Source organism: Mauremys reevesii, linkage group 8 (assembly GCF_016161935.1).
Source record: "Mauremys reevesii isolate NIE-2019 linkage group 8, ASM1616193v1, whole genome shotgun sequence".
Lineage (NCBI taxonomy): Eukaryota > Metazoa > Chordata > Testudines > Geoemydidae > Mauremys > Mauremys reevesii.
The window spans coordinates 13,757,505-13,783,012 of NC_052630.1; the positions used below are offsets into that span (position 1 = coordinate 13,757,505).

The following is a 25,508-nucleotide window of genomic DNA, read 5'->3' on the forward strand; positions in this document are numbered from 1 at the left end:
TAACATTTCATTCAATACAACACAACATGTCAAGAACTGCTGTTTACTGTCCACTGACTTGTAAGCAGTAAGTGAAGGACGAGCCAAAATAAAAAAGTTTATTTCTAGCTTCGCAATCCACCAAGTGCTAATAATTTCCAAATATTTGCATGTCCTGTCGCTACCCTTCTGACAACGAAGCCTGTGGTGTGATACTATATTTTTTACATAGGCATTAAAACATGTCCACTGGACACTCAAATTTGCACAAGAGGAGACTTGAGTTAAGCCAATGGGTAACAATTGCACAAGATCAAAAACATTTTTTAAAAGATTACTTCAGAAAAGGGATATTAATTCCTGGGCAGAGAATTTTATTTTTTTTACTGATAGAAAAGATCCATTCTTTTATGACATTATAAATACAATTTTTGTAAAATAACCCCTAACTACTAGGTAGCAGTACAAAAATAAATTGCAATATACCAGATTACTGTTCAAGTACTATACATACAAATTGTTTAATGCTATTGTACGTTTAGATTTGAACATATTAAAATCCTGAGTTTCAGTATCATACAGTGTTTAAATTATGTAATGTGCTATAACTTACTTCTTGTCCATCTTCAAGTATGATGGCTCCTGCTTGTTCTACCACTTCAAATATCATAACTGAACAAAGTTCTCTTCTTACAGACATGGTCATGTTTGCAAAGGCTGGGAGTTGATGCATAAATTCCAGTAATTGCTCTATTAGATAAAGGAAACATTGATATGAAGACTGCAAGGCCTGTGCCTCTAAGGTACTATACCCCCTGCAGGTATATTAAACCTCAGAGTTAAACTCACTGAAGGAATTGCTCAGTGGTATTTCAATCACTATTAGTGCCTGTGGCTAAATGAGCACAGCATGCATTTTACAATCAACATTAATAAAAGGAACCTGGCTTTTCAATCTTGATTGTGCTCTGATTGACTATTACGGCATCAATCTAGCTAAGTGTAAAAGCACTTGAACTGTAAGCCTTTAGAAAAGTTATAAAGTATTTTTGCTGAATGATGATTGTAAGATAGATAATATCAATAACATGAAATCATTTTTAGTGTTCACAGAAATAATCAGAGGAAAAGTATAAACCATCTCAATTTTTGTTTTAGTGTTAAACTAATGCCAACTTTAGCCTGGCGCTTGCAGAAACCTCTTTTTGACTCGGATTCCCTGGAACTTAAATTCAGCCTCTTTATACTGTGATAATACCACCAGCCCTGCCAAAAATTCCAAAACAAATTTGCCAGTGTCAGGCAGCTAAATTTACTCCCCACCCCACCCCCACATTAGCAAACTGTAATCACCAAAGTATTTAGCAACTCAGTGCTAATACTTTCAAACACCTAATTTCTCATAATAAATATAAGAAGAGAATAATAGTCTAGTTTAGTTTATAAATTCTTTGGGACAACAAGAGTTGGAAAAAATCTCTGAAAAGCATCATCCATAGTTATGAGGCTATATATTTATTAATAATTATGCACTTACACAGATTTCAAAGAAGACTATTATTTGAGTTATAAAATAGATCATATCAAGATCTTTCTCACCAATGTCATCATCCGTTTTGTCTGCAGGTTCTTTTTCAAGGCACTCTCGAACAACATCTCGCCCCAGTAATGGATCTGAAGTTCTGTCAATATCTTCATCTTCTTCTTCTTCATCTTCAGAGTCCACAGGTGCTTCTGGGAGACCTGTTAAATCTACATCTCCCATATCACTTTCTGTAGCCTGTAGAAAATAAATAATCAGGCAGTCAATTCAATTTCTACACAGGTTTAACAGTTCATGGCCTAAGCTTATAGGCCCAGTCAGTTTATACCACAAAAATCAAAAAGTATCCTTTGACTAATAATTATGAGCTACAAGTTATGATAACTCAACATGTTTTACCACTTGAATACTTAAGGAAAGATATTACAATGCAATTTACTATTACAGAAAGACTGGTATAAATATCTATCTGGTGCATGTACATATATATGTTTTTATATTTTACATAAAAAGCATACATAAGAGGACAGACGTATTATTTTCATAAATCAGGGATGACTATATGTGTTGTCACTCATGAATTGTAGTCGTCCCTGACTTATGAAAACAAAAATAGTATGTTGCACCATACTCTATCTTTGTACATATACTTATAAATGAGAGAAAACTGTTAAAGTGGAATATACAACCATTGCAATTTTACATGTTACTGGTTGAACTCAAATTATCTAAATGATCTACACCACAATTCATACAGTTTAGTTAGTATGTACACATTACGCCTCTGGCGTTTAGGGCAGTGACAAAGCTCCTCCACTCCTGTCTGTTTCTGGCAAGTCTTTCAGTGGGACACAGCTGGGGAACCATTGAAAGATCATACAGTGTAGTTGGAAGATAAAGTGCTACGAAATATAGTTATTGCACAAGCTCAACTTTGGACAGCAGAGTTTAATTTCAATTGTTTGACTAGGCCAGAAGAAAAGCAGGAGACACTAGAAATGGTTTAGTTAGGTCGCAACTTTAGTCCTAAATGTCTGGGAGTACCTGGCAAATAAAAGTAAGATAATTCCATAATCATTGTACATATACTGGGGGAAGAGGGGGTGAGCCATTGTGGTCCCCAGCCAACCTACCACTGGGACCTAGCCACTCCCCATCCCCGAAGGGGGGCTATAGAGGAGGGGGTTGGCTTCCTGCCATACCATTCACAGGAGCCACAAATCCCTCATTTTTGCTCTTTTAAAGAACACATCCTTTAAGTCCTTTACCAATGCATTTCATCTGATCACGGTTTCCCTTCCCTACAGAGCACCTGCACTGGACATCTGCAGCACACCTACATAATGAATTGCAACACCATAGCCTAAGCCCCTTTTCATGATTACCCCCAAATAAGCCCCCAATCTGATATGGGGAAGGTGAAAAAAAAACCACCACCTTGGCCTATCTGGCAGGGAGGGAAAAAGTCCTTCACAGACCTCCAAGCAAAGAGCGATTAGCATAACACAGCGGATCATGACAAAACCTGGTATTTAGCTACCACAATGGGTGGGAGGGTAGGTGCTGCTCCACCTGGTATAGGCAAAAGAGGACTTTTCTCGCACTGAGTGGAACTAAATAATCCTGCCTCTCTTCTGGACACAAGTGGGGATTGGAGAAATGGGTCGGCATCCCATGCTGACCTGGTCTGAAGCTGCCGCAGCAAGTCGCTTTGGCTCTCTAGCCTTTAAAGGGGCCACACACCCTTTTTCTACAGCAGATTGCTAAAACAGGAATGCAACTGAGGTAGAAACTGACCTCATGGAGTGCGTACAGACCCCGGACTAAGGCAGCAGGTTATGTCCTTGATAACAGAGGTTAATGCAACCCGAGACCCATTTGGATTGTCTTTGAGCTGATATCACGAGGCCTCTGGATTTTTCCCTGAACAAAAGGAAGAGTTTAGTGGACTTCCTGAACTCCTTAGTCCTGTCCAAGTAGAATGCTAGTGCTCTTCTAACAGCTACCATATCCAGAATTGCCTCCGTTGTCACTTTATGGTTTTGGGAAAAAACAGGAAGATGGATCTGTTGATTCATACGGAAAGTGGAGGTAACTTTATGGAGAAACTTGAGATGCAGCCTCAAAGTTACTTTGTCTTTAAAAAAAGACTGTGTATCCTGGGTGTGCCATCAGGGCCACTATTTCTCCTATGTGTCTAGCTGAGGTGATGGCAATTAGAAATGGTGTCTTCATGGACAGGTGTAAAAGAGAGGAAGTTGCCATGGGCTCAAAGGGAGGTCTAACCAAAGCCCTGAGAACTTGGTTAAGATCCCAGACTGGAGTGGGTGCTCTCACATGCGGGAAGAGATTCCCAATGCTGATAAGGAATCCATGTGTCAGCAGGTGAGCTAACACTGAGTAGCCGTCTACCTGACGGTGGAAAGCCATTATGGCCACAAGATGTACCTTAAGGGAGATGAGTGAGGGTTCTTACCGCTTGAGGTCTAAAATGTAGTCTAAAATCAGAGGGAGGGAAGACAAGGTTGGAGCTATGTACTTAGAATGACACCAAACATGGAATCCTTCCTGTTTTTGTAGGCAAGTATGTCAAGTGGTCGACTTTTGGCTATGCAGCAACACATCTTTTACCTCATCAGGACATTCTGCCTCTAAGTCTTGGAACCAAGAAGGAGCCACGCCTGAAGGCGGAGGACCCGCAGGTTGGGGTGAAGGATCAGCCTGTCGCTTTGAGAGAGCAGGTGGGCAATGGGCCAAAGAGGAACTAGAGGACATATTGCCATCTCTGTCAGGTAAGGAAACCAGACATGCCTTGGCCAGTAGGGGGAAATCAGAATAACTCTGGCTTTCTCTCATTGAATTTTCAACAGGACCTTGGATAGAAGAGGAAACAGGGAAAAGGCATACAAAAGGTCTTTGTCACATGGGAGGATGAGGGCATCTCCCAGCAAACGTTTCCCTAGGCTGGCCCTGGAGCAGTAACAAGGGCATTTCTTATTTCAGTAAGTAGAAGAAACCTGTAATCAGGGTTCCCCAAAGGGCAAATATGTCTTGAAACACCTCTGAGTTCAGTTCCCCATTCGTGGTTGTGAGAAAAGTTCCGACTGAGATTGTCGGATGTCACGTTCAGTGTTCCTGGTAGACAGACAGCTGAGATAAGCACGTTGTAACCGATGCGCCAATTTCAAAGTTTGAGTGCTTTGGTACAGAGGGAGGGAGATCTGGCACCCCCAGTGATTTATGTAAAACATACAGATCACATTGTCTGTCATGACCTTCGTGTACGTGTTTTTGATGAAAGGCAAAAAGTCTGCACAGGCATTCTTGACAGCCCTTAGCTCCCATAGATTGATATAGAGGGTCACTTCTGTGGAAGACCACTTGCCTTGAATCTTGAACTCCCCAGCCTATTAAGGAGGCATCCATCATTAGAGTAAGCGTCAGTGGCAGGTGCACAAAAAGAACACCTGCTTGGACACAGGATGGGTCTTTCCTTCAGTCCAGGGAGCGTAAACTGCTATCACTGCCCTGCGCAGTGATAGCAGTTTAGCTAGTCTGTCCCTGTTTGGGAAATAGACAGAAGTGAGCCACATCTGAAGACACTGCACGAACATCTGAGCATTTGGGGTAACAAAGGTACATTCTGCCTTATGACCTAGCACCTTTTTATGTTTTGGAAGACTGAACATTGATTTACATTACAAGGAATAATTTTGATTGATCAAATCACAATCAGTTACAATTTTATCTTCTCATTCCTAGAACAAAGCATTGTGGTGAGCAATATCAATGTATTGCATTAAATGCTAACCTCTTAATTAATATTTATATTAGGGCCGTCAAGCGATTACAAAATGTGCGTGCAATTAATTGCACTGTTAAACAATAATGGATTACCATTTATTTAAATATTTTGGGATGTTTTCTACATATTAAATTATATTGATTTCAATTACAACACAGAATACAAAGTGTACAGTGCTCACTTTATATTTATTTTTGATTACAAGTATTTGCCCTGTAAAAAAACAAAAGAAATAGTATTTTTCAATTCACCTAATACAAGTTCTGTAGTGCAATCTCTTTATCATGAAAGTTGACTTACAAACCTAGAATTATGTGTCATCAGCATGGAAGCATGTCCTCTGGAATGGTGGCAGAAGCATGAGGTGGCATACGAATGTTTAGCATATCTGACATGTAAATAACTTGCAATGCAGACTACAAAAGTGCCATGCAAATGCTTGTTCTCACTTTCTGGTGACAAGAAGCGGGCAGCCTTATCTGTAAATATAAATAAACTTGTTTGTCTTAGCAACTGGCTGAATAAGAAGTAGGACTGAGTGTAGGCTCTGCAGTTTTACATTGTTTTGTTTTTGAGTGGTTATGTAACAAACAAACAAAAAATTTACATTTGTAAGTTGTACTTTCACAACAGATTGCACTACAGTACATGTATGAGGTGAATTGAAAAATACTATTTCTTTTGTTTATCATTTTTACAGTGCAAATATTTGTAATAAAAATAATATACACTATGATTTCAATTACAACACAGAATACAATATATATGAAAATGTAGAAAAACATCCAAAATATTTAATAAATTTCAATTGGTATTCTGTTCTTTAACAGTGCGATTAATCACGATTAATTTTTTAAATCGCAATTACTTTTTTTTAGTTAATTACGTGAGTTAACTGCGATTAATTAACAGCCCTAATAAACATTAAGACTTTTATATGCTCCGGACGGGAGTGCAGTCTCTGGGGTAGGGCCAAAAATAAGGAGTTCATGGTGCGAGAGGGGGCTCGGGCTGGGGCAGAGGGTTGGGGTGCAGGGGGGCGAGAGGGGGAGGGCTCTGGCTGGGGGTGCGGGATCTGGGGTGGGGCTCGAGATGAGGGGCTGGCGGAGCAGGAGGACGCTCCGGGCTAGGACCAAGGGGTTTGGAGGGCAGGAGGGGTTCAGGAGTGCAGGCTCTGGGCGGCGCTTAACCAAGCAGCTCCCAGCAGCCGCGGCATGCCTCCCCTCCAGCTCCTACACAGAGGGGCAGCCAGGAGGCTCTAAACACTGCCCTGCCCACAGGCACTGTCCCTGCAGCTCCCACTGGCTGTGGTTCCAAGCCAATGGGAGCTGCGGGGGAGGCACTTGGGGCAGAGGCAGTGTGCAGAGCCCCCTCGCTGCCCCTACACGTAGGAGTCAAAGGGGGAAGATGCCACTGCTTCCGGGAGCCACGCGGCAACACAGCATGTGCAGAGTGGGGCAAGCCCCGCTCCTGCTCCACAGCTGGAGCGCCCGAGCAGGGCAAGCCCCAGACCCTGCTCCCTGGCAGGAGCTCAAGGGCCAGATTAAAACACTTGAAGGGCCGGATGCGGCTCCCCGGACATAGTTTTCCCACCCCTGCATTAACTGCTTTGGAATTAAGCCCAAGTGCAAACTGTGTTTGGAGAGAGTCTGAGCAGCACAGCACCTTATTCAATGATTTCTAGCCTTTCTACAGCTAATTAGCCTGAATTTTTATTGTGTTTTTCAATCAGAGCAACACAGATTGTGGACCTCACTTCCCAGTTTGACAAGCTCAAGCTAAAATACTAAAGCTTAAGCATATATGCAGAATAAGGGGAGGAGGGTTGTTTGTTTGGTTCTGTTTTTTTCTGATTTAGGTGACAATCAGCCAATAAAAGACATGCAACCCTTCTTTCTACAGGCAAAAGGAAGAAGTGCTAGATTGCATCCAGCCGCTTCAGGAATGCATAAGGGGCAGGGACAAGAAGCAATCACCACTTCCCAGACCTCTGAGCAATCCGGATATAATGACAGTCCATGCAGACCCAGTCTGAAACTGCCACAACAAGTCACTCTGGCTCTCTAGGGTGACATGTTTGCCTACAAGCCAGACAACAGCCCCCACCACTTAATGTGCGGTGAGGTCATTCCCCAAGGGTAAAAGTGAACTTTCTTTTATTATGCCCTAGTCTACTATGCCCGTAAACAAATAATTACCTAAGAAATAATAGATGGGTCTTAAACTGTGTCCCAAGGACCACTTACAGATGGCCCACAAAGTGTTCACAGGTTACATAGTGATGGGAGAAAACCTGAGGGCTTTGGACAGCACACATTGAGCTATCTGTAGAAACAGCTGTTCCTGCTGCCAAGAATGATACCACAGCTGTTTCTACTATCCATTACTACTAACACTGTCAACTTCAAAATTCCTTGATGAACTGTTAAATCCACTAATTCATTTATTTTTCAATGAACAGAAAGTGTGCCGGTCGCATAGTCTGTGAGCACATTTACATGATAAATATGCAATTATTTAATTTCTGATATATAGAGTGGCCACCATCCCTTAATAACCAGCAGAATGCAATCACTGACTCATCTCCGCAAAATCATTACACAAATAAGGCCCTGCAGTATGAGAAGGTGCAGGGAACCCTATTAATAAACTAGAGTTTACCTAAGGCAAAAATTAAAAAAATAAAAATAAAAAAGCTTGAGTAAAACAATGGGCATTACACATGTCTGGAAGGTCAAACTCTAGTTCTCACAGACAGCAAACTTTAGTTTTCAGTTTTCAATTTTACATAATACAAACACAACCCTGTAATTATACACATTTATATACAAAATGTACAAACAACGAGGTGACACCACTGCATTTGCAAAAAGCTATGCCCTCCGGATTGACCTATGTTGTAGATCTGAAAGACTCTTAAGAGCTAAACTGTTTAGTACTTTAAACAGACTAATATTTACTCCTTAAGAGAATAAAATGCATCAGTCTCACAAACCAGCACCAAAATAAAAATAGCAACTTAATCTACTCTATGAATGATTTAACATTTCATTTCATATTAAGTAGAACTACCGTAAGAGCAACAATTCTAAGCACATGTCAATTACAAAAAGGTCAGCAGTTGTCACCTTGTTTACCATTGTGGATGAACATTAATTATTAACCAACACTAGATCAATGATAAGAACAGCCTCCACGTCCAAACTGCACATAAATTAGTTGGAGACGTATTTATTTTGTTTTTGTTTTTTTACAGAAGCTAGCCTATTCCAGGGAAATAGTCTAAGAGGAATGAAGAAATGGCCTTTCAGACAATCTCCTTAATTCACAATAGTGCTACAGAATGGCGTGCCCTCCTTTTAGCCTGATTTCTTTTAAAAACGCAGACTCGAATCTTCTTAAAAACATACTGACAACATCGGTATGTTCCAATAAACTTTTGGAACTTTTAACTCTTATAAAGCATTTAAGTTACAAAGGAACCCTAATATTATTAAAACAAAATATATTTCAGAGGCATGTAGAGCTATTTAGGACCAAAGTTTCAGCTGTCTAAAAATTGTTAGCACATCATGATTGCTGCGTTTCAGTCTCTCAATTTGCCAAAGAGGAAAGAACACAGCTTCAGTCACTATCATTACACAGCAGAGATGTTTAAAGTTTAAATGAAAACAAGAGGTATGTCAACTCAGCAGGCAATGAGAAAGCAACATAGATAGAACAAGTTAACAACCAGCTGTATTCTCTGAAATGCTGACAGTATCCATGGCAAGAAGGGAAGTATCACATCAAAGCTGTGATCTTGTGGTCCTCAAGAATCAAGGTAAAATGCTATAATATTTTAACTATTAAGAAATTATAAACTATGGAGAGTAAAATCACAGCAATGTAACATTATAAGTACCTGATGGTTTTTTTAAGGGGAGGCTAAATTAAGATCAGTAACTTAAAGGGTAAAAAACATTACATTAATGTTTTAATTATTCTAGAACCAAGCCTTACAAATCCAAGAAATTCAGAGTAACATTACACATAACTGAAATCCAGAAAAAGGCTCGTAAGATATAGAAATGTATAGCTGAGGCACCCAAGTAACCTTCACTCTGTTCTGTAGTGGCATTATGAAATAACCATTTGATAATGAAGAATGCATTTCAGCATTTGTAGCTTCAGATTAGATTTAACTGGACTTCTAAAGAACAGTTCTTCTCTCATATTTTCCCACCTTGTGGTGTCTCTATAGGAAGAAATTCACACTACACATTTTCTTTCACACTGGAATGCCACACAGAAGTTCTCAGTGAAAGGCACTTCATACACACTGACTGGTACTCCTGAAGGAATTTTGCGTCAAAAACTTTAAAATTCTAAGCACAATATTATAAAATTCTGCATATTTTGTCAGTAAATAAATGTGGAGGCTCCAGCATGGCAGTGAGGAGCAGAGGCCATTGACTGCATAGAGGTGGGAGATCATCCTGCAGCCCTCCCCCTGGACACGAACTTGGCAGCAAGGCTGCACCCAACCCTGACACAGGGCAAGGGCCAGGACTAAGCCTGAAACACCCCAGGGCCCTGTCCCTCTGTCTCAGGTGCACCAAGATAGCAAGTGAGAGGGACAGTCTCTCACACACATGCCCAGCCCTAGCCCCCAATCCAGGTGTGGGACAGGCAGGCTCAGCCCAGCAGGATCCAAGTGTGGAGGGACTTAGTGTGTGGGGATCCAGGTGTGGAGCAATCTGGATGCGGGCAGCTCCGGAAAGTGGGGGTCGGGGTGCAGGGCATCAGGTATTGGGGGAGTGGGGCTTGGAGAGGGCAGGGGTCTGGTTGGGACTCAGTGGAGTGTGGGGGGGGTGTGCAGTGGACTTCTTGGGGTGGTCCAGGTGCAGGAGGGGGGGCACGTTGGGATTTGACTGTGTGGGGCTCAGAGGATGATCTGGGTGAAGGGGTAGGGATCCAGATGCAGGAATGGTAGGGCTTGGCAGGGGGATCCAAGTGCAGGGAGTGGGGTTCAGCAGCAGGGTTTGGGTGAAAGGGGGTGAAGCTCAGCGGGGTGAGGGTTCAAGTGTGGAGAGCTCGGTGGGGTGGGGGCTCTGGGCACGGTGGGGTTCTGGATGCACGGGGGTTGGGCGGACAGGGGATCAACTCCTGTATAGTGACCTCTCCCTCTGCAGCTGAGGAGCGATGGGGGGGCAGGAAGTGGGGGGCAATGGAAGTGGTGCAGAGCTTCCTGAAGCCAGGGTAGGTTTCTGGGGGTTGGTATGACCCAACCCCAGATGCTCCTTGCAGGGGAAGAAGTAGTCCTGTCTTCCCCTACCCCCAGCCCAGCCCGGACTATCAGCTGAGCCTGGTGCAGAGGCATCCCCAGCCCCACCATGGTGATTTCTCTCTTAGACAGCTGCACTGGGCGCCCGAAACGATGGGACCAGGCTGCTGGGGACGGGCGCATGATTGCTCTTGCAGCTTCCCTTTGCTTCCCCATCAGAAGTCATTTTTCTGCAGGGAAGCAAAGAAATCTGCGGGGAACATGAATTCTGCATGCACACAGTGGTGCAGGATTCCCCCAGGAGTAGACTGGGTCATTTTCTTAGGAATTAACTTTCAAGGTATGGTCAAAGCTCTTATGGCCCAACTCACTGTAATGTTAGAATCACAACACTGATTGGGAGCACTGCTGCATAACAGCTCTGACAGCCAGCACCAAAAGTGCTGAATGGAAGAGATGAAGACGCAAAGAAAAACAAGAAGGAGAATGGCAAAACTAAACGGATAGCAAGACGGTAAATCAAGATTTGACAATCAATAATAGTGTGGCAGCTTACAAAGGCAGTGCAAGATCTTACAACTGATACATAAAACCCTTATTAAACTAGGAACAAGACCCTTTTCCTCAAAGATGATAGGGATCAGTTCGGTGTCCTTGAGGAAGTCATTATATGTGACTATTTAACTACCCCTGTTTCTATCTAAACTGCAAAACTTTGCAAAAAGTACTCCAGTGCACTTACAGTAATAGGTGCAAGGTAAGTTTTAAGATACAATTTAAAAACTGCCACTTCATGCAAAATAAATACATTTCAATTAATAGTTTTGAATTACATTAATCCATGTATTTTCTTGATCTTAAAAACAGCATGCTGCAATCTGTAGACCAACACAGTTTCTGTAGCACTCGAAGCAAGTCAGAACTTATAGATTCATGAATAGCGATATATTCAAAGGGCCAGCTCCTTGACTCTTCTTAAGCTCCCTTTGTGCTGCTTCAGCAGCTCTAAACAGACTTAAGGCTTGTCTTCACTACTAGGGTAAGTCGACCCAAGTTACACTATTCTATTCCAGCTATGTGAATAACATAGCTGGAATCGATGTAGCTTAGGTCGATTTACCACGATGTCTTCACTGCGTTGTGTCCACAGGGGGCACTCTCCCATCAACTTACATTACTCATCTTGGAGAGGTGGAGTACGGGAGTTGACAAGAGGGCGCTCTGCTGTCAATTTAGAGGGTCTTTGCTAGATCCACTAAATCGACACCCACTGCATTGATTGCAGCAGCATCGATCTCCCCGGTAGTGAAGACAAGCCCTTAAAGTTATCCAAAGAGGGTAGCTGATGATTCCTGTAGTGTAGGGATTGCTCCAGGGTGGGCTGGGCACAGGCAAGGTGTGTGTCAGGGATAGGAACAGGCAGAGTTGGAGCACGAAGTGCTCCAGTAATCCTTGTTGGCAGATCAGCTCCTTGAGGGCTATTACCTGCCAGTGTGTGTAAGTGCAGCCCTGAGAAGACAAACTTGGGCCAGTTCAACATCTAGCAGTTCCCAGAATTTGGGGCAGATTGGGGAAGGGGGAAGTACCATAAACAATGCCTACCTCCTCAAGTGCAGTGTTCTGCTCCAGATCTAACCCTATCTCTTTATCTAGAGAGAGATATTCTAATACTCTAGGAGACATTCATATAATGTCGCAGGTTTTGTTTTCATGTCCTGTTCACTGCACTGATTAAACAAAACTACAATAGTGAAGTCTGAAATTACAGCAAAAGTAATTAATAACCCCAAACTTTTAAAACAAAGTCAAGGTGTTTGAATGAACTACCCTCTGGCTGTGTGAACTCTTCCCTGCACAAATGGAAAGCTGCTTGTGAACTGTACCCTGCAGTTTTTTCCACAGGTATTGGAAATTAGTTGAGCCGTATCTGTTCTCTTGGAGGATCAAATGGGTTAGGTTTTAGATTAAATGTGATTATTTCACACAGCTCTACTTATCTCTTTGCTAGGGACGCATTACAAGAAATGAAACACTGAGTTTTATCCACAAGAGAAAGAAAATATCTGGCTGAAAGTTCACCATCCGGTGGGTCTTATAGCTACTATGAAACAATGTATACATATAAAATGAGAACAGTCAGCTGTGGTCATTCATTTGATGTTATAGACATAGGCACAACACCACGGACAGTCAGTTTGAAAGCTCTGTCTACATCCGTTGTTCTAGCAATGATGGGAAAAAAAGTCTTAAATTACTTATTTTCAATTGTTTGTGAAATCAATTAAGGGTTTATGAGAATTTCTCTGACTATATAGCATTAGACAGCAATAATTTTCTGCTCATCTAGAATTCAACAGGGGAGTGTTCTTTTCCTGTTTAACATCCTGGAGACAGAAATAGCCGGGATGAGCGAAACTCCTTTTCAACACTATAGCATGTAGAAATCTAAACCATGTTAACAAAACTTGCAAAAGAGGTAACAAAACTTTCCACTGTTCTCAATCTCCCCTTCCTTTCCTCTCCTGACCGCTCCTTCTGTCATTAGCATCACACCAACCATCGGAAAGAAATGAAAAAGATTCTATAAACCAGTTCAAGGTTCCATAAATTCAAATATTTCATTTCAAGCTTAGTTCAGCTTAATCAAACTTTTTGTGTTCAAAACACTACTCTTCTTTCGCTGTTGTTAGTTTTGTTGCTGAACTTAAAATGTTACCTCTACTACACATGGAAAAAATTTAGTATTCACAAGAAAATAAACTGATTTCCAAAGCCCAATATTATTTTACCTAATATTTTCATAGTACAAGTTTGTTAAAATAAATTGTTTTCTTCACACTCGCTCAACCAATACAGGATCTTCACATTTTGTATTTATTGTTTTTAAAAGAAACCCTTAGGACTCCCTAACAAACTCTTAAATTGGTTACCATCTTTGCATGATAACTATTTAACTACTGCTCCAAATTAAAAAACACAGTAAAAGAACTAAAAAAGAGCCACCGTGGCTTAACAACCATGTAAAAGAAGCAGTGAGAGATAAAAAAGCATCTTTTAAAAAGTGGAAGTCAAATCCTAGTGAGGTAAACAGAAAGGAGCATAAACACTGCCAAATTAAGTGTAAAAATGTAATAAGAAAAGCCAAAAAGGAGTTTGAGGAACACCTAGCCAAAAAACTCAAAAGGTAATAACAATATGTTTTTTAAGTACATCAGAAGCAGGAAGCCGGATAAACAACCAGTGGGGCCCCTAGATGATCGAGATACAAAAGGAGCACTTAAAGATGATAAAGTCATTGCGGAGAAACTAAATGAATTCTTTGCTTCAGTCTTCACAACTAAGGATGTTAGGGAGATTCCCAAACCTGAGCCATCCTTTGTGGGTGACAAATCAGTCTGTGACAATTCCTCAGAAGTGTCACTAGAGGAGGTTTTGGAATTAATTGATAAGCTTAACAGTAACAAGTCACTGGGACCAGATGGCATTCACCTAAAAGAAAGAACTCAAATGTGAAACTGCGGAACTATTAACTATAGTTTGTAACCCGTCCTTTAAAACAGCTTATGTACCCAATGACTGGAAGATAGCTAACGTAACGCCAATATTTAAAAAGGGCTCTAGAGGGGATCCCTGCAATCACAGACCAGTAAGTCCAACGTCGGTACCGGGCAAATTAATAGAAACAATACTAAAGAATAAAATTGTTAGACACATAGAAGAACATAAATTGTTGGGCAAAAGTCAGCATGGTTTCTGTAAAGTGAAATCATGTTTTACTAATCTATTAGAGTTCTTTGAAGGGGTCAACAAACATGAGGACAAGGGGGATCCAATGGACATAGTGTACTTGGATTTCCAGAAAGCCTTTGACAAGGTCCCTCACCAAAGGCTCTTACGTAAATTAAGTTGTCATGGGATAAGAGGGAAGATCCTTTCATGGATTGAGAACTGGTTAAAAGACAGGGAACAAAGGGGAGTAATAAATGGTAAATTTTCAGAATGGAGAAGGGTAACAGGATAATGGGCTGGATGGACCTTTGGTAACTAGTGGTGTTCCCCAACGGTCAATACTAGGACCAAGCCTATTCAACTTATTCATAAATGATCTGGAGAAAGGGGTAAACAGTGAGGTGGCAAAGTTTGCAGATGATACTAAACTGCTCAAGATAGTTAAGACCAAAGCAGACTGTGAAGAACTTCAAAAAGATCTCACAAAACTAAGTGATTGGGCAACAAAATGGGAAATGAAATTTAAAGTGAATAAAAGTAAAGTAATGCACATTGGAAAAAATAACCCCAACTATACATACAATATGATGGGGGTTAATTTAGCTACAACTAATCAGGAAAGAGATCTTGGAGTCATCGTGGATAGTTCTCTGAAGACGTCCATGCAGTGTGCAGCAGCAGTCAAAAAAGCAAACAGGATGTTAGGAATCATTCAAAAAAGGAATAATAAATATAAGGAGATATTCCTGTCTCATAAAGCTGGAAGGGATGCTGAAAGGTCATTGAGTCCAGCCCCCTGCCTTCACTAGGAGGACCAAGTATTGATTTTGCCCCAGACCCCATCAAGGATTGAACTCACAACCCTGGGTTTAGCAGACCAATGCTCAAACCACTGAGCTATCCCTCCCCCAAATAAGACAGAGAATATCTTATTGCCCTTATATAAACCCATGATACGCTCACATCTTGAATACCGCATACAGATGTGGTCTCCTCATCTCAAAAAAGATATACTGGCATTAGAAAAGGTTCAGAGAAGATTCTTCTCAGGGTCTCATAAGAGGAGAGATTAAAGAGGCTAGGACTTTTCAGCTTGGAAAAGAGGAGACTAAGGGGGGATATGATAGAGGTCTATAAAATCATGAGAGGTTCGGAGAAAGTGAATAAAGAAAAGTTATTTACTTGATCCCATAATATAAGAACTAGGGGCCACCAAATGAAATTAATGGGCAGCAGATTTAAAACAAATAAAAGGAAGTTCTTCACATAGCACACTGTCAACCTGTGGAACTCCTTGCCTGAGGAGGTTGTGAAGGCTAGGACTATAACAGCATTTAAAAGAGAACTAGATAAATTCACGGAGGTTAAGTCCGTTAATGGCTATTAGCCAGGATGGGTAAGGAATGGTGTCCCTAGCCTCTATTTGTCAGAGGGTGGAGATGGATGGCAGGAGAGAGATCACTTGATCATTTCCTGTTATGTTCACTGCCTCTGTGGCACCTGGCATTGTTCACTGTTGGTAGACAGGATAATGGGCTGGATGGACCTTTGGTCTGACCCAGTATAGCCATTCTTATGTGCTGACCACATTTTAAATAATGAAAGCAATAGATTCTTTGTAATTTCAACACGCTATCCCATACTGTATGAGCATTGTGCACAGACTGATGCATTACACAATACTACGAAATGCTACACCATTAAAATATTATGTAATGTTATATTCATACATCAGTAGAATTTTATAAAAACAGTGAAAATATTGTTATGGGTTTATAAGTTTAAGTTGGAATGATCAACGGCCTACAAACTCTGCAAAGAGAACTAGAATCTCTTGATAGACATTTCTATGTTTATAATACCCACAAGAAACTAGACAACTAAAAATACATACTTAAAGAAGACGTGAACATATCTGATACAAATTAAAATAAAAACCAAATACAGACATTTTGTTTTCTGCTCACTCTCAACCTTTGTCTGTTACTTGTCTTCCTAGACTGTATGGCCCAGAACCTCAAAGGTATTTAGGCCCCTAACTCCCAATGAAATCAGTGGGAGTTAGGTGCCTAAAAAAAATCTTTCAGGATCTAAGCCTAAGTGCTTTGGGAACAGGACTGTGTCATCCTATATAGGTGCACAGTGCTATAGTTAATACATTGTGGGTTCTACCACAGCACAGAAAAACAATATAAATAATGATTCCAATTATCCCTACCTGTAGGTTAAACCCACTGGAGAGAGGGAGAAACACAGTTCTATGACGGGGTGGCGTATACTCCCAGTAGGATAAGTCACATGGTACATATCCAAAATGTCAGACCATTAAGGGAATTACAAGAGGCCTAGGCCTCCAAACCACCATGCCCTCCAGCAGCATGGGTTCTGAAGATAGGACAATACAGACTGAGAATATATTATCTTGTCTGAAGTATCTCTGTAGGGACAGAAGATGTGACACTACTCTGGCCTGCCTATTGCAGCCTGCAAGGTTTCTGGATTCAGATGCCCTCTCTAGGGTCTGGAGTGGGTAGAATGCTGTCACAGAGGGTCACTTCCATGCAGGAAGGATGATCTCTACATAGAGAGCCCCTACTCTGCTTGGATCTGACAGGGTAATCTGGATTGATTAATTAAATTAATAAATGATTATACAAAAATAGTTTCCATACTAATGCATTAGCTGAGTATGCTACTCAATTATTAATTCCTGTGTTATTCTAACATATAATTTTGTATTCATCAAACAGATTATGTTAGCACATTTTAATAATTTAGATACATGTTAATCTACAAACTAGGGCTCTCAAGAGATTAAAAAATTAATCGCAATTAATCTCGCTGTTAAATAATAATAGAATACCATTTATTTAAATATTTGTGTATGTTTTCCACATTTTCAAATATATTGATTTCAAAAAGCTCAAGACCTCGGGGACAGAAGTGCAGCTAGCCCCATAACTGAGACACCGTACAAACAGCTTCAATTGACAACACATGATTATTGGTCAAAACACGTACGAGTATATAGATTAATCCATAATGTACTGCTTGGAGCTTATTCGCTTTCCATTTATGCCAAGCAATACTGGAACCCTTATATTCTACTACTGAAAATGACTTCATTTTGTCTAGCATGGAGCTGGTAATTTAGTCTGAATATATTTTGAGAATAGAATATGTCATTCACATAGAATAAATATTAAGAATCACTCTTGAGGAATGTGTTTAATTTACATAAGATCAAGCACCTGATGAAGTTCAGGCCCATTGAAGGAAATGACAAGACTCTAAAGGTCACAAAAGTGACCTGAAAATGAGGAAGAATGGAGAAGGCGTGGCCCTGCTGCATCATCATCCTGATGTTGAAAGAAAACATGAACATCTCCCCAGACACAAATACACAAAATGCAAAAACTTTTTCCTGATTGATTGTTTTTTAAACCGTAAGTTTAGGTCCATTTATTTTCTCCCTGAAGACTATCGATCTCTGAAGAACAAGTAAATTGATATCACAAGTACCAAGCAAATGAACCCTGATTAAATTAAAGTAAAAGTTATTTTTATTTATACTGTTTAAACATGCTTTTCTTGCTTGATTTTGTTAATGTGAATTCATCCAAAAGTATAAAAAAAGACAGAAGAAAATCTCTCTTCTCTAAAGATTAACACTCCTGCCTCTTTGATCAAGTGCCAACAAAGTTCCCAACGCACTTCCTCTGGTCCTCCAAAAAGAATTCAAGGAAAAAACAGAAGAGACAAGATTTGACATTCCTAATATTTTTAAGCGTAGGAAAAAAACCTAGCAGCAGGGAAAAAAAACCATCCAGCTTTTTATGGGTAATAAAGACAGAAAAAATGGACCAGTTTCTGATGATGAGAGAGGCAAGCTTTCAAGCCACACAGAGCTCTTCTTTTGGTCTAGGAAAGGTACTCCTAGTGTCACAGCAAAATGCAAGGTGGAACAGATTTTTTAGCATAAGTAGTATTTTGCTGTGATGTGGAAGTACCTTTCCCAGACCTGAAGAAGAGCTCTGCGTGGCTCAAAAGGTGGTCTCTCTCACCATCAGAAGTTGGTCTAATTATAGACATTCTTTCACCCATCTCGTCTCTCTAATATCCTGGGACTGACATAGCTACACTGCATACCACTTCCAATGGTCAGTTTCACCTAGCTCATTGCCAAAGGAGGTGGTGGCGAGGGAAGAAAAGCAGGTGAGATGCACAAAAAATAGGAGTGTAAAATGAAGAAAAAAATGCCAATGCATACCTATTAGTAAAGATTTTTTTTAAACAAAACTGTGCCAAAATGTAATAGCTTTAGATAAAATTCTCCACTGACCTGAAAAATCAGACATGCACCCAACACCAAACCTACAGTACTTGCTTAAATGTATTACATGGAAGTGAAAGTGGCACTAATGAGGTACTATTTTACCCTTTTAAATATTAAAAAGGCAAAATGCAGAATGTTACAATACAAATGTTCCCTCCCTGCAAAAAACAAGGAACTTCTGCAATTTTACCTGGTAGATATCCGATAAGCTGCTGCTTCCAGAGTCACTGGCAATGCTACATCCAGACTGGCTGGAAGGGACATGAGTCACCTGTGGATGTGGATTGTCTGTAAGATGCATCTTGGTAAGGTCTGCTGGAAGCTGTAAACAGAAGGAAAAAATAATCTAACATGTATAAATCTGCTTTGAACACAAGTTACTGAATAAAGCTTTTGCTAAACATTTGATTCAGCCTTCATTTTGTAAGGCACATTTGGAGAAAATGTTAACTTGGATCAAGCTCACCCAAACCCTAACAGATTTTAGATTTGACATGACAGAATAGGAAGGATCCTATAAACTCAAGGTCAATCTCTTTAAAAACAAACACACAAGATGTACACCACACCACTACAAATGAGGCATAAAATGACAAATGGGTTATGCTAGCCGGCTAACCAGTAAATGAAGAGAAAAACTATTACTTTCCAAGTTGCAAAGTGAGGACTGAAAGATTCCTGTTTACAAATACATTCATTTTATTCAAGAATAATTTTATACAAAACATCTTTGCTAAGTTTTTGGCTGTTAAATATTTTTTTACTATTTTTAATTGTACTAAATATACAAGGAATGCCATACACATTCCTGATCATTAAAATAGAAGAAGCTCTTCAAATGTAACTGTTTTTGAATGTAGGGCTCAATCTTGCAAACACCTCCGACTGAAATCAGTGGAACTACTCTCAACAGTAAGCATTTGCAGGATCTGGCCCACCTGGAGTTCAATGAAATAGCTACTGTCATCTATTTGATGCCACTGTAATAGCCATGGATACCATGGTAATTATTTCTCAGCTCATTAGAGGGCCACTATGAAACTTGTGACAGGATTGGGTTTTTTTAAGATCCAAGATTCCAAGTGTGTGTGTAAGTACATTTTCTATATTCTTTGTTAATTCATAAGAATTTTCCCAATGTAACTGGAATCCTCAGATATGTCCCCCATATTGGTTCTGTGGTTCCATTTTAAAAAAAATCTGTTGAGTAAAGAGGTGCATTATAATTTGGACTGAAGCAGTCTGTAGAGACCCCCCTCCTAGGATCAGGACCCCATTCTGTTGGGGACTGTAGGCACATATAATGAAAAACAATCCCTGACACAAAGAGATTACAGTCTAAGTAAGAATGAGCACCACATTTATTTACATAGGATAGAATATTTTATGTATCCAATTAATTAAAGGGTGGTGCAATACAAATGTTACTGATTCCGAGTTATATTTACAAATATTGATAAAAAACTTGTAGCATAAAGAGAAACTGGATCTTCAGCTGTTGGATGGATTTAAAATAATTTGATTAAAAAAGATCATGTAATATATTTACAATATGCCTGTCATTTACTTTTTAAAATCAGAATTATGATAAAAGTAGTACTAGTGAGTTGTCCTACCAAGGGGGGGAAGGATAGCTCACTAGTTTGAGCATTGGCCTGCTAAACCCAGGGTTGTGAGTTCAATCTTTGAAGGGGCCAGTTGGAGATCTGGGGTAAAAATCTGACTGGGGATTGGTCCTGCTTTGAGCCACAGGTTGGACTAGATGACCTCCTGAGGTCCCTTCCAACCCTGATGCTCTATGATTCGAATGAGATTGGGAGAACACTCATGCAAGTCAGCATTTTTTCAGTATTCCAAATTGCTACAGGAAGTTGCAGGATCTGTGAAACCTATATTTCCACCTGTCTGTCTTTAATACCACTTAATTTTACCATTGTTTTTAGTCAACTGGATTCATCTTGTAGGTTCTGAAATAGCCAAAACCTGCAGAGCCATAATACTACCTTTTTATTTCAAAATATCCACATTGCTCTGGTTTCATCACATTATCATTGAAAAGGAGACATTGGAATATAACAACTTACTGTATATACACGTTCATAAGCCGAATATTTTTGGTAAAAAAGTAATGCATCAAAGAGCAGGGCTCAGCTTATAAACAGGTCTACACCAAAATTTGATGATTTTAAACTCTATGGAATCATTTAATTTAATATCTAATACATTCTCATTTTGGCTGGGAACGGTGAACCGTGGCCACAGGGAGCTGAGAGGCTCCATGCCTGCAGACGCTCCAAGTAAACAAAATGTCCTGACCCGCCAGCGGCTTACCCTGATGGGCTGGGAGCCAAAGTTTTCCAACCCCTGAAATATAGGGTTGGCTTATGAAAGGGTCATACAGTTTTTGCTATTTTTACCTATCCATTTTGGGGGGTCGGCTTATAAACGAACAGGCTAATGAACAAGTATATATGGTACTTGCTTCTGTAAATCTATACCTTTCTTTCCACATACAACTGGAAACAGGCACATTTTTCTCAGTTTCAGAAAAACTGAAAAAATATTTTCAAAAAATCCAATTATGATATTCCAGGGTGTGATCCAGACCATTGAGGGGCTGTGTCACCCTTGCTCTGCAACCTGGGGTGCTTCACAATGCTTTGCTGCTGTAGCTCCCAACCTGGGCCCCTCACAGCATGCATGTCACACCCTGAGTGTCTCTTCTGTATAGCAGCACCCTGCCAGCAGGCTCCAATCACACTCTGGTTCCCCCCAAGCCTTGGTTACCACTGGGAGTGTGGGAGGAGGTCACCCTGCCAGTCCTGAATTTCCCCCCAAAACCTGTGCTCTGTACTGTCCAGTCCTCTCTTGGGCAGTTCAGCTATTTTAGGCCCAATGTCCCGCTAAGGGGATCAATATCCAACAGTTTGCTATTTTAAATGGAGTTACCCACACAATTCAGTTTAAACACAACACTGGATTAGTTTTGATTAGACCAGAGAATAAAACAAGTTTGTTTTATAACAACAAAGATTTTAAGTGAGCACAAGTATAACGCATTAAAGTCAGAAATGACGACAAGATAAAACTCTTCCTAGTACTAAAACAAACTAGACTTTGTTCAAGGTGACTTGCCTTACCACATGTTCCCAGTAACGCTGCTGACCAAATTCTCAGGCCAGAATCTGTTCCCAAAACCCAAAGGCTGTTGTCTTCTTGGGTGAAAGAGACACAGATAGGGAGACACAACTTGGAGTGTTTATGCCTTCATTTTTATAGTTCAGTTACCCTTTGAACTGCATCTTCCTGACGGTTACCCCTAGATTAAGTTCACTGTGCAAGAATACTGCATTGCTGTAGCCCAGACAGGAGGAGATTAAGCCATGTATAGCCAGGTTATTGTCTGCCAGTATAAATTGGAGTCTCCTTGCCAACATGAGATGGTAGAAAGCATTACTTCCAGATATTACATGAGAGCTCAGCATCAGTGAGGAAACCAGGACATTCCTAAACTATGGACTTAATGGACCAGTTGTAGGTGCATGCCTTCAAGCAATGAAACTGCACTGTAGCTACTACCTTCTAGAAGGGTTTTCCTCTCTACACATAACCCTTGCTCTGGTTTAGCTTCAACCAGCTATTCTTTAGCCACGAGCTGATCTCATCCTAGCACTGAGCCATTCTGGTGGCTGTGCTACAGCTGTACGTGTCAGAGGATAAGTAGAGCTGTCTGGCACTTGAGTCCATGTCATCTTACCAGTTCACCCAAGTAGTTGCATGTAGATGTTGAACAGGACCAGAGAAAAAATTAATCCTGTGATACTCCACAATTAAAAGGCCTGTTGGTGAAGGTGCAGTTTTCTCGGCACTACGTTTTGGGTATATCCTTTCAGGAAGAACTTAAACTTCTATTTTAGTTTCAGAGTAGCAGCCGTGTTAGTCTGTATCTGCAAAAAGAACAGGAGTACTTGTGGCACCTTAAAGACTAACAAATTTATTTTAGCATGAGCTTTCGTGAGCTGCAGCTCACTTCTTCGGATGCATAGAATGGAACACACAGATAGGAGATATTTATACATACAGAGAACATGAAAAGGTGGAAGTATGCATACCAACAGGAAGAGTCTAATCAATTGAGATGAGCTATCATCAGCAGGAGGAAAAAAAACGTTTTGAAGTGATAATAAAGATGGCCCATAGAAGGTGTGAGGAGAACTTAACATAGGGAAATAGATTCAATTAGAATCTTTATTATCACTTCAAAAAGTTTTTTTTCCTCCTGCTGATGATAGCTCATCTCAATTGATTAGACTCTTCCTGTTGGTATGCATACTTCCACCTTTTCATGTTCTCTGTATGTATAAATATCTCCTATCTGTGTGTTCCATTCTATGCATCCGAAGAAGTGAGCTGCAGCTCACGAAAGCTCATGCTAAAATAAATTTGTTAGTCTTTAAGGTGCCACAAGTACTCCTGTTCTTTTTTCTATTTTAGTGCATTCCTCTGGGACTGTCACCCTCTCTCAGGCAGGACAACAATATCTTATGGTTGACAATATAAAATACCACAATGCAGCACAGGAGAATAAGAATGAACATCTGCTCTCCATCCATTGATAACAGGAGAGCATCCATCTGTGCCACTAAAGCTGTTTATCTCATATACAGTGCATTTTTTTTTAAAAGTTATCTTGCACTCAATGTTTCATCTGTTTTCAAAGGGTTTGGTAGAAGGAGAGGTATTCTTTATACTTAAAATGGAGATTATTGCTAGAGAATATTTTCAAAATGGAAAAAGTATGTAGAGAGAATGAGTATGTGTGTGTGTATTTTGCACAAGCACAAGCAGTTTAGGTGCTTCAGTGAAAACACCGCTAACTTCACAGTTGGACAGATTGATTTATTTATTTATTTTTAGAGACACACAAGGTGAGTGAGATAATATCTTTTACTAGACCAACTTCTGTTGGTGAGAGAGACGAACTTTCAAGCTTCCATAGAGCTCTGCTTCAGGTCTGGGAAAGGCATTAAGAGTGTCTCATATAAATATAAGGTGGAACAGATTGTTTAGCATAAGTAGTTAACCCATATTTCAAGGGATCATTCAAGGTGAAATGTCCTGTTTATGCCCCGGCAGTCATAAGGGGGGAAAGAAGGAGGGAGATAGTAACGCAGTTGGGGTAGAGGGGAGTGTTAGTGGACTGTAGATTGTTGCAATAAGCCATAAATAGTGTCTCTATTCAGTCCATGATATTTAGTGTCTGGCAAAGTTATAGGTAAACAATTTTTCATAAAAGCAAAAAAGTCCTCATCCTCAAAGGAAACCTACACAACACTTTCAAAAGACAAGGCTAGGAGCTTAAATTCATAACTTTGCTAGACACTAAAAATCATGGACTGAATAGACACTGGATTTATGGCTTATCACAACAATCCACTAACATCCTCCCTCCAACTGCCTCCCCTACCCACCCACCCCCCATATGACTGGAGGGATGTTAATAGGCCACTTTACCTTGAATGGTTCCCACATTTGTGCACAATAAGAAAAAATAAATTTTAGGGAGTTTTAAATAATAGTGCTCACTTGCATTTCTACATTTGCACACATTTCATTAGCAGAATGTATGTAAATATTCCCCCCAACATCCTAGCCAGATAAGTGCCTAAGTACATATGCAAAATCCCAGATTTCTGTGTACTTGTGTGATAAATGCTCATGCAAAAGTTGACAATATACCGTATCTCATTTTAGTGAATGATCACTTGATTTTTCACACAGTAGTATGATCTGATATAAAATAGTGTACTATCATATGTCTGATTTCCTGAAATATCACATCTTTAAATGTCTAAAGCCTGTATCAACTTCATTGACTTTTTCTAAGTAAAGGAAATGAAAATGCAAGAAACCATGACAATGCTATATTGTGTGACAGAGTTTGCAGGCAAAAAAGTAAAAAAATTCAAAAAAAGGTTCTCACAGCCACCTACTTCTGTCCTCTGTTAGGAAAATGTACAGTGAGTGATTACACTGTGAAATAATGCATTAACAATTGAAATTCATTCAATGTGCAGTGTTATTAAGCAATTTCCCATCTAAACTAGCTATGAAAAATACCATTTTTTCTTAGAAAGTCTGTCTTGGAGGCAAAGGCCTTCTGTTTTGGCACACAAATCTATAAATGAAAGCAGTCTGCAAGTCTTCTCACTGAGCATATGCTATTGAAATGTTCTGAAGGTGGCACACATGCTCTTGAGGAATGAAAAATTGGCATCATGTGAAATTCTCTGGACCAACAGCTGAAGCCTGCTAATGAAGCAATGATGGAGGAAGGGAACTGGAGTACAATGCAGTTCAGGAATGTGGCAGGGTTAGTGAAAATAACATGTATCAAATGCTACCCTTTGCCACTCCAGAAATACCCACTGACGGTGAAGACTCTAGAAAGTCCCCTAAGGGCTTGGCTTTTACTGTCAATACTACATGGAAGGTGATCAGATACTATGGTGATGGGCAGCATTATAAAAACCTAAGACAGAAGATAGAGGGTAAAAAATCATCCACATGATATGCTGGAGCAGTGGAGGAATTCAAAGAGGGAATCAAACTGATTAAGTTCAGAAAGTTATCTCAGTGAATATGTTTTGTACAGCAATGAAGAGCAGCAACATGATTGTTTGGAGTTAGATATGATGATGAGGATGTTGCAACAATGAAGGAGAGAGATAAGGGTTGAGAATCTCCTGCCCCTGGATGCTGGGTAAAGGGAGCCAGAACAGCATAAAGGGGCTCTAAAAGCCCAAGATCTGGTAGGGGGAGCATTCCCTATGTGCAGGAGTTGAGAAAG

The 25,508-nt window shown here is 40.3% G+C and overlaps 1 protein-coding gene across 4 annotated transcripts in view; it reads right to left on the reverse strand.

The window, feature by feature from the left end:
• RAPGEF6 (Rap guanine nucleotide exchange factor 6) overlaps nucleotides 1-25,508 on the reverse strand; it is a 230,410-nt gene that overhangs the window by 65,745 nt on the left and 139,157 nt on the right. For all 4 annotated transcript variants that reach the window (XM_039486057.1, XM_039486060.1, XM_039486059.1 and 1 more), the window contains 3 exons: nucleotides 18,849-18,980; nucleotides 1,579-1,759; nucleotides 593-729 (listed from right to left, as the gene is read on the reverse strand). In XM_039486057.1, the coding sequence (XP_039341991.1) occupies nucleotides 593-729; nucleotides 1,579-1,759; nucleotides 18,849-18,980 (450 nt within the window). The remainder of the gene's footprint in view (nucleotides 1-592; nucleotides 730-1,578; nucleotides 1,760-18,848; nucleotides 18,981-25,508) is intronic.